This window comes from Myodes glareolus, chromosome 13, assembly GCF_982192425.1.
Source record: "Myodes glareolus chromosome 13, mMyoGla1.1, whole genome shotgun sequence".
In the NCBI taxonomy this organism is placed as follows: Eukaryota; Metazoa; Chordata; class Mammalia; order Rodentia; family Cricetidae; genus Myodes; species Myodes glareolus.
Window position 1 is genome coordinate 8,084,823 of NC_142038.1, and position 13,666 is coordinate 8,098,488.

At 40.6% G+C, this 13,666-nt stretch overlaps 1 protein-coding gene across 7 annotated transcripts in view; it reads left to right on the forward strand.

Annotated features, from left to right (window-relative positions):
• Atp9b (ATPase phospholipid transporting 9B) overlaps window positions 1–13,666 on the forward strand; it is a 218,779-nt gene that overhangs the window by 7,213 nt on the left and 197,900 nt on the right. For all 7 annotated transcript variants that reach the window (XM_085676363.2, XM_085676368.2, XM_085676362.2 and 4 more), the window contains exon 2: window positions 9,487–9,660. In XM_085676363.2, coding sequence (XP_085532489.1) covers window positions 9,487–9,660 — 174 coding nt within the window. The remainder of the gene's footprint in view (window positions 1–9,486; window positions 9,661–13,666) is intronic.

The following is a 13,666-nucleotide window of genomic DNA, read 5'->3' on the forward strand; positions in this document are numbered from 1 at the left end:
TTTAATATTTTAGTAATTATAAAGATGAATTTTTTTTTTCTGTGATAATTACAGCTAAAGGGATCTGGCTCATTTGTGGTGTTGGGGATGAGCCCAAGACTCCACCAGGAGCACTCAGCCTCACAGTGAGTCTTAGGATGGTGTTTTTCTGCTAGCTCTTCGGCCCATGCCTTTTCTTTGGGATTTCAGAAATTTTTTTGTAGAAGTTAACAGAGAATTTCTCTGGAAAGGGATCCATAGTTCAACTTGAAAATAAGAAATTCTTTACACTTTTCAGAGTAGGCATGCTTCAGTTAGTTTTTTCACACCTGAAGTATTAGTATGAAGATAGAATTGATAGTAGAGCCCATAATAATTATAGGCAACTAGAATTTATGTCCTGAGCTAACAGGCCATGGCCCTTAACATTTCTGTATTTGTGTTTATTTTTGTGTTTAATAGTGGATATGATGTCATTAATTATAGTTCAAAAGTTCTTTCTATGTATAATATTGGTATATTTTCTTATTCTAAGAATTCTTAGGTTTCTTATAGGACTTTTTAGAAATCACTAATACATTGGGCCTGGAGAGATGGCTCAGAACACTGGGGGCTCTCCTGGAGGACCTGGGCTTGATTCTCAGCACCCATGGCAGCTCATAATCATCTGCTAATACAGTCCCAAGGAATCCAATGCCCTCATCTGGCCTCATGAGCACCAAGCATATACGTGGTGCACAGACATACATGGCAGGTAAAACACCCATACATACAAGAAAATAATAAAAAATTTAAAAGACAAAAAAACCCTACTAGTTTAGTGTTGTGGTTACTTCCCAGCTCAAGGGGCTGGCTAGCCTTTCTCCTTGTGCTTGTTATTTCAGCCAGAACCATGGCATTTCTTCCTGGTACTGTCTCCCTTGTTCCTTTGAACAAGTGCTGGTCAGTACTGCCTACCATTAGTCTAGTTTTAGTTGGTAAAGGGCAGACGTTGCTCTCTAGGGCTATATGGTTCAGTGTCAAGGTGCTTTAATGCCAGCATGTCTTCTTGCTTTTTCTGGGTGGCATGAGAGAGTCAGCCTCGTCTATGATACCATTCGGCCTTTTTGAGGGTGACTGATACACGAGTCCCTTGGGTTAGGTTCTGTCCTGACACTGAGACATTAATCTTCTGTCACACATTTGGAGAGGCTCAATATAAAAAAATACCCACACTTTAATAATCATGCCTGATCTCTAGTGACCCATAGTACCTTACAAAGACATTTGAAGCCCAGCACCCATGACCGAGGTACCTTACAGAAATGACCACGGGACAGAAGTGACCAGACTCAAAAACAACTTAAGGCATAAAATTTACTACTCAGCAAGATAATCTCATTATCATTCACCCGCATGTAAATAAATCTCAGATGACCCACAGTTATGAGACCAAGCAGTTTCCCTCCAACAGCAATAAAAGAACTTCAACCACCCCATGGCTTGATAAACTCTCTTGCTTCTTATCATTGTTTCTTTAAATTCTCTGTCTTTTCATGCACTTGGTGAATTCTTGGTACTAATTGTGCCTCTGCCTTCCGTAAGCCATTTTTCATGGCCAAGGGGCAGAGCGTTCCAGCCTTTGAACCCTTTTTTCTGCTCATAGAGGCTGCAGAGGCTTAGTTACTCAGTCGCGTTGTACTAATGACTTGGCTCCATTTAAAAGGATGTATGCAGTTTACTTATATAGCACTATAGCACTTACTTGTTTTGTTGTTTTTCTACTTTGTTAGCGTGCAGGCAAAGGAGGTTATGTTATTTTTTCTAAAGTTTTGAGCATTAGGTTGTACTTTAAATTTCTTTAATATAAATTCTCAAGAATAGTTTGAAACAGCAGAGCTTCAGACACTTACGGTAACAGGTGAGTGTGAGGTACCCACTGCCCTGGCCTTCTTTCTCTTAGGGCCTTGGAAATTGTGTCCCTCAGTACTTGAGCAGTTGGTTGCTGCCTGGGACAAGAGCTGAGGTGGCGCGTCCTCCTTGAATGAGGCAGTACACTTGGGTCTGTGTCATCTCTTGCTTTCTTTGTTCGCATTGTTTTTACTCATTTTAAAAATGTTTCCAGAATTATACTTAATTGCTGGAAACGTTGATTTCTCTTGAGTGACAAACCAATTAAGTGTGTATGACACCAGGCAACAAAGACACTTAGGATTCTCTGCTTATCCTGCCTCTGGGAAAAAAATCCATTATTCATCATCTTATTGTTTTTAAATACTGAGGTAAAATTTTCAATACAATAGGAAAATTGCTTGAGAGGGAACAAATTGCTTGCCAGTTCAAAGGCTGCATTTCTGCAGTCTCGGTTACTAGACTCGGTATTGCTCTGAGTCTGAGCTTCCAGAGCCCCTTGTGCTGCTCTTCCAGCATTCACATTGGTGTGAATGCCACTCCTGCAACGTGATTATTGAGAGATCCTTAATGAAAGAAATGCCCTAAGAACTCTTATGTATATTAGCTAGTGTTTTGAATTTTGATTGTAGTTTGAATAAATATTCATTTTTCTAGTTTATTTAGAAAGTTTGTTGAAAGACATAATCTTATGCAGAAAAGAAAAAAAGGACCATTTCAGGGAAAATACTTGCTTCAAGCTCCTTTGTGCCCTCCCCATTGCCTAAAATGTAATTTGTAGATGGTAATATGGAGCCCTTAAGATGAGCTGACAGTTTCATTGGTGGAGAGGACTTTTAAAGTGGGAGAAAATAGGTGCCATTTCTTTCAGTGTACTTACGCTTCACAGAGGTCTTCCACGTCATCATCCTTGGAGGCCATGAGGGCAGGGGAGCTGTAACCCTGCACTGTTGCCTGTAGCCTCAGGAGTTCCTTGTAGAGACCTCTGTCGCAGGAGTCGGGATACTAAAGAATTTCAGGCCAAGTTAGTAGGAAGTAGCGTCAGACTTGAGGTTTGAATACAGGTTTAAGCTCAGAGTTTAGAACCTAGGACAGGTCTAAGAAGAGCCCCAGTTACATGCCTTTAGTCCCAGGATGTACAAGGTAGAGGCGGACTGGTCTCTTGAGTTCCAGGCCAACCTGGCCTATATAGTGAGACACTGTCAAAGAAAAGAATAAAAAAGTAAAATAGTTTTGGGCCAGTGAAAGGGTTCTTTAGGTTAAGTTCTTGCTTGTAACATGTGGGGCCGGCTTGTTGGGGTTTCTGTCTGGCCCAGTACCCCAATAAGCCAGCAAGTCCCAAGGAAAATCACGCACAAGACTCCATAAGGTTATAAACTGATTGGCCCATAGGGTCAGGCTTCTTGTTAACTCTTATAACTTATATTAACCCATTATTCTGATCTATGTTAGCCATAATGGCTCCATACCTTTTTGAGCTGGGCAGGTTACATGCTGTCTCTTCGGTGGTCTGTACAGGAGTGGCTGAGAGAGAGCTTCTGCTTCCAGAATACTCCCAGTCTCTTTGCTCCATCCCTACTTTCTGTCTGGCTTTCCCGCCTATACTGCCTGCCTGGCCAATCAGCGTTTTATTAAAATATGATTGACAGAATACAGATAATTCTCCCGCACCACTTGCTGTGTAAGCCAAGGAGATAGGAGAAAAACCAGTTCCTAAAAAGGGTCCTTCTGACCTGCACATGTGCACAGACATGTGTACACATGTGTAATATTAAATAAGAAATCAGGAAGGTAGTATTACATATCCAGAAGTGTGCATGCTTCTCAAAACTTTGAAGTTTCTCACTAAAAGCTATTCACATGATTTTGTGACTTTTGAAATTATAGTACTGTAAGAAATTAAAAGATTTAGTAAAAAGTAAGTTTTGGTAAACTTATCTAATGCATTTTTGTTGAGAAATTGAGATCATGGGTTGGGGGGTGTGGCTTAGTTGGTTAGAGTGTTTGCCTGCTTCTCATGAAACTGAATATAGTAAACCGGAGGCCAGTTTGGGCTATATGAGACAGGGTCTTAAAAACATCACCCTAACCCATCTAAAACACCAAACAAAAGAGTGAGATCATAAGGTGGCTTCTGAGGTGTATTGATCGTCTGTAGACTCATAATATAAAAGCATAGTCACAGAGGGCTAAGGAATACTCTTGTTTATAGACAGTTCATAAGGAAACCAAGACATATTTTTACTGATGACATGGTTTATAATCTGGTTTGGGAGACCCTCTTGATTCCCAGTCTGCAAGGGTTAGGAGCCCCTTTCCTTTCCCACGATTCTTTAGTTTTTTCCTGTTTTTCCCCCCTCCTGTACTAGCAATATGATAACCCATTTTGCCTGTGTGTGTGTGTGTGTTATTTTATGTGTATGAATACTTTGTCTGCACATATGTATGCATGTGTGTCTTGGTGCCTATAAAAGCCAGAAGAGGATGCCAGATTTCCTGGAGCTGGAGTTATGGACAGTTGTGAACTACCATGTGGGTTCTGGGAACCGAACCTGGGTCCTCTGCAAGAGCAGCAAGTGCTCTTAACCACTGAGCTATCACTTCAGCCCTCCTCTGTATATTTGGTCGTGGGTATTAAAATCTTTTCTATTTCCTTGGCTCTTCTTTCAAACAGCCAGTGCAGTTCTGGTTACCTTTGCAGATCAATTTCTGCATGTTTATTTCCATGGATAATGTGAACCTGCAGTCATGGTTGCAGAGGCAGTAAGGTCTCAAGTGAGTTTTAGGCCAGCCTGATCTATATAGTGAGGCCCTATCTCAAACAGCAACAGCAAAAGAATTACTTTGTCCTCTTAACCAATAAGGCAAAGCATGTTTTTAAAGTCCTTTTTGGAAACTATTCTCAGGCTTAGAACTGCTAATAAATAATGATAATTTGAAATGAGAATAAAACTCCATTCTGGTGCTTCCCTGGTAGTCCGTGTCTTGTCCATGCTATGTGTCACGACCGTCTCTTTTCTATAAACATGGCGAGAACAGTTTTCAGAGTGGTATGGCTTTGTCAGTTTTAGATTTGCTTTGTATCAGTTTATTGCATGTGCTTTGAGGATGCATCTCCAGTACTTGCACATTGCTGCTCCAATGCCTCTCCCTCATCTTTAAGATTCCTACTCTCTCCGGGCGGTGGTGATGCACTCCTTTAATTTCAACACTTGGGAAGCAGAGGCAGGAGGATCTCTGTGGGTTCGAGCCCAACCTGGTGTACAGAACAAGTTCCAGGACAGGCTCCAAAGCTAAAACAGAAACCCTGTCTCGAAAACAATAACAACAACAATGAAGGTCTCTCTTTGGTCCTTTCAGACCCTCTATTGGGTGACTGTTTCCTGGTACATAAGGAAGTACACTGCTGTTTCTCTTACTGCTGTAAGAACTACCTGATAAAAACAATTAAGGAAAGGAGGGTTTACTTTGGTCCTGCTGTATGGTCTGTTCTCATTGGGAGAGAGAGGAATGTGAGGCTCCTAGCCACATTGTGTCCAAAGTCACCAAGCAGAGAGACATAATATTGGTTGCCAGCTTGTCTTCTCCTGCTTATTCATCACGGGGCATCAATCTATGGCATGGCACACACATTGAGAATGGGTTTTCCCTCTTTAACCAAACCTCACATGAAACATTCTTCTCATGGATGTAGGCAGAGGAGGTTCTAACTCCCATCAAGTTGACAACTAAGATCGACATCACAGGGAGGCTTGTTGGGTTTGCTTTCATTCTGGATCTCTCTCTCTCTGTAACCTGTTAGTTTACTTGTTTTGTCCTGTGTGCTTGTAGCCGTCACACGATCAGGACAAAACAACAACAGAAGAATCTCATTATGAAAGCGGTAGTATGGCCCTTGAGTCACACAGTTTGCCTTTAGTCCTTTCATCTTTGCTTGCAAGTCTTCACTGCCACATGTCATTGATGTCATTGGTCTGACTCTGTGCTCTGGCTTATGCTACACCACTGATGCTGGGCTCTCACTGGGGCTCCTCTTGGTTATCCTGTGTTGTGGAGACCCTGCTGTTTTGGAACTGTAGGTTCATCCTCTTTACCTGCTCCAACAGTTCATAGATGAGGTGCCAACTCACAGCCCTGGTTCTGGCTTGGTCAACCCATCAACTTTCCCTCAGTCATTACCTGGGTGAGCTCTCTAGTGGCACCTCAGGTGGCTCACCCAGTGCAGCCTGCAGCAAGGAGCAGGGTCAGTTCTTTTGCTCGCAGGTCCTCAGATCCCGGTCACCCGCTACCAGTGCAGCTCTACTGTTTTGTCCAGGCAAAGTTCAGGGCCCTCTCTCTCTGGATTGCTGTAGGGGACATTTGGGTAGTCACTCTCCTGCTGCAGTAGCCAACGAAAGGCAGGGCCAGCTATACCAGGGCTATTGAAGAGTGGGCCTGGCTCAGCACAGCATGGTTCCAATGACCCCCTGTGCTAATGTGGGCCATAAACATCAGCACAGACCCCAGCTGCAGTGGGAGTACTGATCCAGACATGACCCTTAGCTGCAGCTCAGGGTTGGATGTCACCATGGCCCTTGGTAGCAGCATGGCCCTTGGACACCAACATGGTCTCAGGTGACTGACCAGACCCTGGACATCCACAGAGCCCTTGGTGGTAACAGAAGCCATGGGCATTAACTCAGACCCTGGCTTCTATAGGGCCACGGGCCCATACATGGCTAATGGCAACAGCCCTGGTGTGATCTGTGAGTGAATTAAGTAGAATGTTATTCTGTGGTTGGATAGAGGTTTTGTTTATTCTTGTTTTTGTTTAAGATTATTAGATTTTATTGGTGTTCTAAGCCTTTTAAGTAGCAGTGGCTTTTTTAGTTCTGACTGATTAAGAAACTGTTCTTGGGGGCTGGAGAGAGAGGACACACCTGAATTTAGTTTGCAGCACATGTTGGGCAGCTGACAACCCAGTATAACTCCAGCTCCAAGGACTCTGATGCCCACTCCTGCCCCCCCACATAAGTGGCACAGTCACACACATATATACATGAGTAAAAATTAATCTGTAAAAGTATTTTAGTTGTCTTAGTACAGCTATTTAGCTTTCTTTTGAGTAGTCTTCACGTTATGTCTTTTTCACTGGTTTTTAATTTTTCAACAAGACGTTTTCCTGTATTTAAGGTTCTTCCTTGAGGAGGTGATTTTTGTACTTCAGAAGTTTTTTGGTACTACACAAAGACATTGTTGGGACATTTTTATTGTCTCCGCAAGGGATGATGCTGCTGGTATTTAGGACCTAGAAGTAGGGATGCTCTAGAATATTCTGTATGTACAGAACAACACTTCACAATAAGGATATGTGGTCACAATGTAAATTATGCCCCTGTTGAGAAGCCCCACTCTGAGGGCTGCAGTATCCATCATTAACTTAACAGTGTTCCTTGAACAGTGTCCACTAACACCTCGTGTAAAACTAGAGGACCTTTGTTCCTTCTTATTCTACTTTTACTGTTTGTCTTCACGTTTTGACATTGGAAACTTAACTACACAGTGCTGCCAGTTTTACATTTAGTTCTGCTTATTCCTAAAGAGCTTTTCTTGTTTTTCTTGATCTTATAGTTCTGAATTTCCTTTGGATACTGTTTTTATCTTGGAACTTTGCTTAGCATTTTCATAGGGCGGAGCTGCTGACAAAATGTTGTCTTGGCTTTCCTTTATCTGAGAATGTTTTGTTTTGTTGGAATAGCATTCTATCTGGCATGGGCTAAAGTTTCCAGAAAAAATGTAAAGCCACATCTATGTTGAAGAAGCTGTGAAACTGGGTGACTGACGAGAACACAGTGGCTGCAGAGGGTCAGAGCACTGCGCATCCAGCGCCACGTTATCTGGACTCTTTGTTTTCCTGTTGCTCTCTTCCCCTCCTCAACACTTTTTCCTCCTCTTGTGGTCCACCTTCTAGCAGTGTAGCCTCCATACTGCGTCTGCTTACATGAGAGAACATGCAGTTTCTATCTGAGCTGTCTTGTGCTATAATACTTTCCATTCCATGTGTTTTCTTGCCAGTTTTCTTTTTCTTTTGCAGCTGAAATAAATTCTGCTGTGGTATACATGTGTCACTAGGAGAGGCAGCTTGTTTGTCCTGGCCACTGGCTAGCTTACACCTGAAATAATTACACAGAAATTGTATTCATTAAAACACTGCTTGGCCTATTAGCTCTAGTTTCTTATTGGCTAATTCTTACATCTTAATTTAACCCTTTTCTATTAATCTGTGTATCACCATGTGCCAGTGGCTTACTGGGAAAGATTCAGCATGTCTGACTCTGGCGGCTCTATGGTGGCTCTCTGACTCTGCCTTCTTCCTCCCAGCATTCCGTTTAATTTTCCCCACCTACCTAAGTTCTGCCCTATCAACTAGGCCAAGGCAGTTTCTTTATTCATTAACCAATGAAAGCAACATGCAAACAGAAGGACCTCTTACACCATACATGCACAGTGATTTCCGTAATGGCAGAATGAGCTTTCACTCCTCCAGCAATGAGTACAGTTTCCTTCACTGTCCCACATTTTTCACAGCGTTTGTTGTACCTTTTCTTACGCCATCCTGACTGCGGGGAGGTGGGATTGTGAAGTAATTTTGAGTGGCTAACATTTAAATACGTACAGGGCATTGTGTTTCTGTTTTTGAGGGTGATGTGTTCATTTTGTAAGCTTATTTGTCAACTGGCAGCTCTCTCTCTCTCTCTCTCTCTCTCTCTCTCTCTCTCTCTGTGTGTGTGTGTGTGTGTGTGTGTTGGGGGGGCATTTCTTTATATAGTCTAGACAACCCTGTCTGTAGTGGAGCTGAGAAAAGCGAGCTCATCCTGTAGGCTGTGTTCACTTCTATTGTTTTTCTTTGCTGAGCAGAAACTTTTAAGATTTCATCTTCTCACTATTATTTCTTGAGGCTGCTTCCCTTGTTATTGGAAACAGTTCAGAGAGTACTTGCCTATATCTATATATGGAATTATATTCACTATTGCCTAACTTATCTTGTATCAAGTTTTTTGTTGTTGTTGTTGTTCTTTTGCAAAGGGAATTTATATCATTATGTAGTAGTTTGTTTGCTTTTAACAATGGTTTGCCTCAGGTGAAGGTAACTTAGTTTTGAGAAAAACAGAAGATGATATGTTAGTTATTTTTCTATTTCTGTGAGACAGCATGACCAAGGCAGCTTATAAAAGCTTGATGTCGGTTTCAGAGGTTGAGTCCATTCGTTCATGGTCATCATGGCAAAGAGCACAGCAGTCAGGCAGGCGTGGTGCTGGAGCAGTAGTTGAGAACTTATATCTGATCTGCAGGTTGGAGGGAGGGAGGGATGGAAGGAGGGCAGGAGAGAGATTGATTGGGCCTGGAATGGGCTTTTGAAACCTCAAAGTACACTCCCAGTGACACACCTCATCCAACAAGGCCACACCTCCTAACCTTTCCCCAAACAGTTCAACCAAAAAGGAACGAAACATTCAAGCATGAGCCTTTGGAGGCCATTCACATTCAAACCACCACAGGGGATTTGTAAAATTTAGCCTGGTACTATTCTAGAAACATATAGTAACAAGATTGCTTAGCTCTCTGTTTTCCCTTTAGGTACCAGCTGGAAGATGAATCTGCCCATTTGGATGAAATGCCACTGATGATGTCTGAAGAAGGCTTTGAGAATGATGAAAGTGATTACCACACTTTACCCCGAGCTAGGATAACACGGAGAAAAAGAGGACTAGAGTGGTTTGTGTGTGGTGGATGGAAATTCCTCTGTACCAGGTTCGTCTTTTGTTACTACCTGATTAGTGTGTATATGAAGAGTTTGGATAGATGTTTAGTGGCTAGAGTGTTTGTTAGATGTATCAGTCTATGTTGGTATGAAAGCTAAAGAAAATGCACCGTCATAGAGTGTACTGACAACATTATCCACATCAGAGCAAGCGGATCTGAAAGGGAAAACATAATTACTATTTTGTGAGAAATTCTCAATGATTAAAACCTGGGGGAAGTTAATAATTTTGTTGCTGATGCATAGTAGAATTAATTGTATTTGCTGTAACCGTGTACATGGCATTTCCTTTTTAAAAGGGTAGATACGAACTTTAAAATTATACCTTAATAATAATGTAATTTTGTGCATTATTCGGCTTTAATGCTTTGACTGGGAATAAGATTCTTCTGTTTCCCCAACAAGTCAGCAAGTTAAACCTTCAGCTTTCCGAGTGTTTTATGTTAACCTGCTCTGACTGCCTTGCCTGGAGCGTGTAGGGAAAGTACAGATGCCATGGCGTCACCTGGCACTCCAGGGACAGGCAGGCACATCCAGCAAATGTGTGAGTCCCCAGGGCTAAGCAGAGCCTATCATAAGGTGTCAGCCTTTACTGTCTTTCTGTTGTTTGCTGTTTGTATTGGGGACTTTTGCCACACTTGGGGTCTATCTTTGTCCACAGAGGAGGAGAAGCCTGTAAACGGGCACACTCACCTTGACTGTCTTTCTTGTCATCTCTCCAGAAACTGGCTGTGACTTATTGAAAAAAACATTCTTGGTTAAATAGCACAATTCCAATATAGTTGGAGTATTTTTTTGTGAGTACATATTTAATTATAGATTACCTTCATCAGCAGCTCAGTTGCTGTTTTGTAGGTATCACTTTTTGATAATTTTCCCTTTCAAGAGCTTTGTTTGTTTATTATTTTTATTTTTTGAGACAGGGCTTTTCTGTGTAACCCTAGCTGTCCTAGAACTCATTGTGTAGCTTAGGCTGGCCTCACACTCACAGAGATCTACCTGCCTCTGCCTTCTAGTGCGGGACCACCAGCGACTCAAGGGGTTTCTTTTGTTTACACCAGCATGAACTGTTCCAGAGCCCTCTTCCTGTGGTTTGTCTAATGTGTGAGGTCAGTGGTGAGCACCACTTAACAGTCCTGGTAACAGATGTTTACAACTCTCTTTACAAAATTAATATTGCTAGATTGTTAGGGTTTTTTTGGGGGGGGGGCTGGGTTCCTATTTTAAGGATTATTTGAAAACTTTTGGTGTCCTCTTCTCTGTTTTCTTTTAATTGTTTCCCTTGAATTAAATTTTAGTCCACAGGAAATGTAATAACAGTGCAGTTGACTTTAGGGTGACTGTTGCTTTGAGTATTTTTTTCTTAAACATTTGGCTTTTTCTTGTATTATTTTGAATCATATGAACTATGTTACTTCATTCCTTCTGAAATCTCAATTCTTTTAGTTTTTTTAATATTCTTAAGAAAAAAGTCTTTTCTTATGCAGTCACAGTCCGGTAACCAAATTAATGAAATTTACCATTACTACAATACTTTGTGTATATTTTAAAGCCCATATTCAATGCCATCTAATTTTGAGCAGTATTCTTTATGGTCCATTTCCCTCAATCCTTGGGATCCTTGTGTAGCATCTAGGTGGTATGCCTTTCTACTCTTGATTTTATCTGGAGCAGTTATTTAGTGTTTATCTTCTGTCTCTAGGCATCTTGAGGAAAGCAGGTGAGTTATTATACAGAATGTTTCAATTCTTGGTTTGTCTGATATGGGTTATTTTGAGGCGTCTGTATTCACTAGCTCTGGTTGTCCATCTGGAAATCACTCAGAGGCCCAGACTTCACTTCAGCTCCAGTCCTTTGTGCTCATCCTCCTGAGTGCTGAACTTACAGGCGTGAGGCACTATGCTCAGCTCTCTGATTTCTTTTGTTGTTGTTATTTTTTGAGGCAGGGTCTTTGGTTTCTCAGGCTGGCTTCCCACTCACTGTGTAGCCAAGGACAGCCTTCCATTTCTGATCTTTCTTTTTCCATATCTTAAATGCTGCCATTATAGGCCTGTACTACCACACCTAGATTTAGCAGTGGTAGGCATCTGTCTTAGGGTTTCTGTTGCTGTGAAGAGGCACCATGACCATGACTTTTGTTTTTAAATGGAATATATAGCTGTGTTTTAGTTTTTATTTGTAATATGGTTCTTTCTTCATGGAAAATATTAAGAAGATATTTAAAAATGTTTATGTCAATACCAAAAGGACCCAGGTTTAAGGATATTGAAACAGCTCAGAAAAATCTAAAGATATGTTTATAAATGAATACTTTATATGAATAAGTTGTGATCCCATGGGAAAAGCTAATAGAACCATCTAGACTAGGTTGATAGTGGATATGGTGTTAATGCATGTCCCATTGTCTTGTGGGATGTGTAACCTGAGATCCTTACAATTCTGTGGTTTGGTTGGGGGTCTCCTCTATAGAGAAATGGTAGAAATTAAACACTGTACATAGAGAGTTCTTATATAATTAGCAATCAGCATGGACCTAATTCTTTATTCCTTATATATTTTCAGTTTTGAATGTTTATTGCTTTGTTTTCTAAATGCCAAGCATTCTTACATTCAGAATTATTGTGGCTACTTATGGTGGTTCTCATAGCAGATGTATAAAATTAATTGCAGGAAGAAAATTTTAGTGATTATTTCAATACAGTTAGATTAGAACAAAGATTAGTGAGTTGTAGTGTTTTAATACATTATTGCTTATACATCCTGTGAGTAGTTAATTCTCATTTTAAAATTACTTTTAGTACTTAGTATCACCTACTCAGTACTTTGACTCCAAACTGTTTTTTTTTTTTTAAAGGTTTGTTGTTTGGCAGAATTTCCAACCTGAAGACTTAGAAATTTCTTGCTGAAATGTTCATTATTGTTTTTTTTTCAATTTGACTTTCTGTCATGAGAGTGAATGCAGCTTCCTGTAGACGCAGTGTGGGACATTGATGTATTGATCTATCTCTTTCTTTGATCTGGGCTGATGATCTTTCTCACGAGATTTACATTTCACTCGTTATCAAAAATCACTTTGTTTCTAGAAAACTGGAGACAAGAATGGCATTTCCATATGAAGAGAGGAGAAGGGGGATATCAGATGCTGGGCTTATTCCTGGTTCTAAATGGCTTTGAGTTAATCTGTAAAACATTTGGGGTGCAGAAGCATGGGAAAATGCTCATCTTGCAAGATGACATGAATACTATGTTGTTTTGGTCATGGTAACCAAAGATGCTTGCAATTAGATAGAATAGTCTAATTTGTGGGAAATAGTGGAAAGAACTGGTCTATTTTGAGAATTTTGTTATGAATAAAATTCTAAAATCTTGATATGTAAATATATTTTACTTAATGCTAGAAGATTGCTTTGATTGCAGAGGCATTTATGAAAAGCTGATTATAAAACACTTTAAGGAAAAGCATAATTTGTATATAACTGGATTTACTTACTAGATTTATACAATGCCTTATGCTGTCAAATCTGAAAGTGTTCTCTTTATACTTATTTAGGATACATAGAAATATTATTAAGGAAATACTCAGTTACTTCTTCTAGAGGACCCTCCCCTCTGGTTTCTCTGTGTATACCTGAATGTCGTGGAACTAACTCTGTAGACTAGGCTGGTCTCAAACTCGGAGATCTGCCTGCCTCTACCCCCTACCCCAGTACTAGGATTAAAGGTGTGTGCCACCATCATCCTCAAGATTTCTCTTTTCTTGTCCCTCTTATTTTTCTGTGTTTTCTGATGTTTTATTTCCATTACTTTGTCCTAAAACTATTACCCATAATTTAATTTTTTCCCTTAGTTCTACCAGTCAGTAAGGTTCACACATAGTTTTTTGGATGGGATTAGGTATTTAGGATTTATGGTTTCACAATATAGCATAAGCTGGCCTGGAACTCACTGTGTTGCACAGTTTATACTTTGCACAGTTGACACTTATACTTTGGTGTC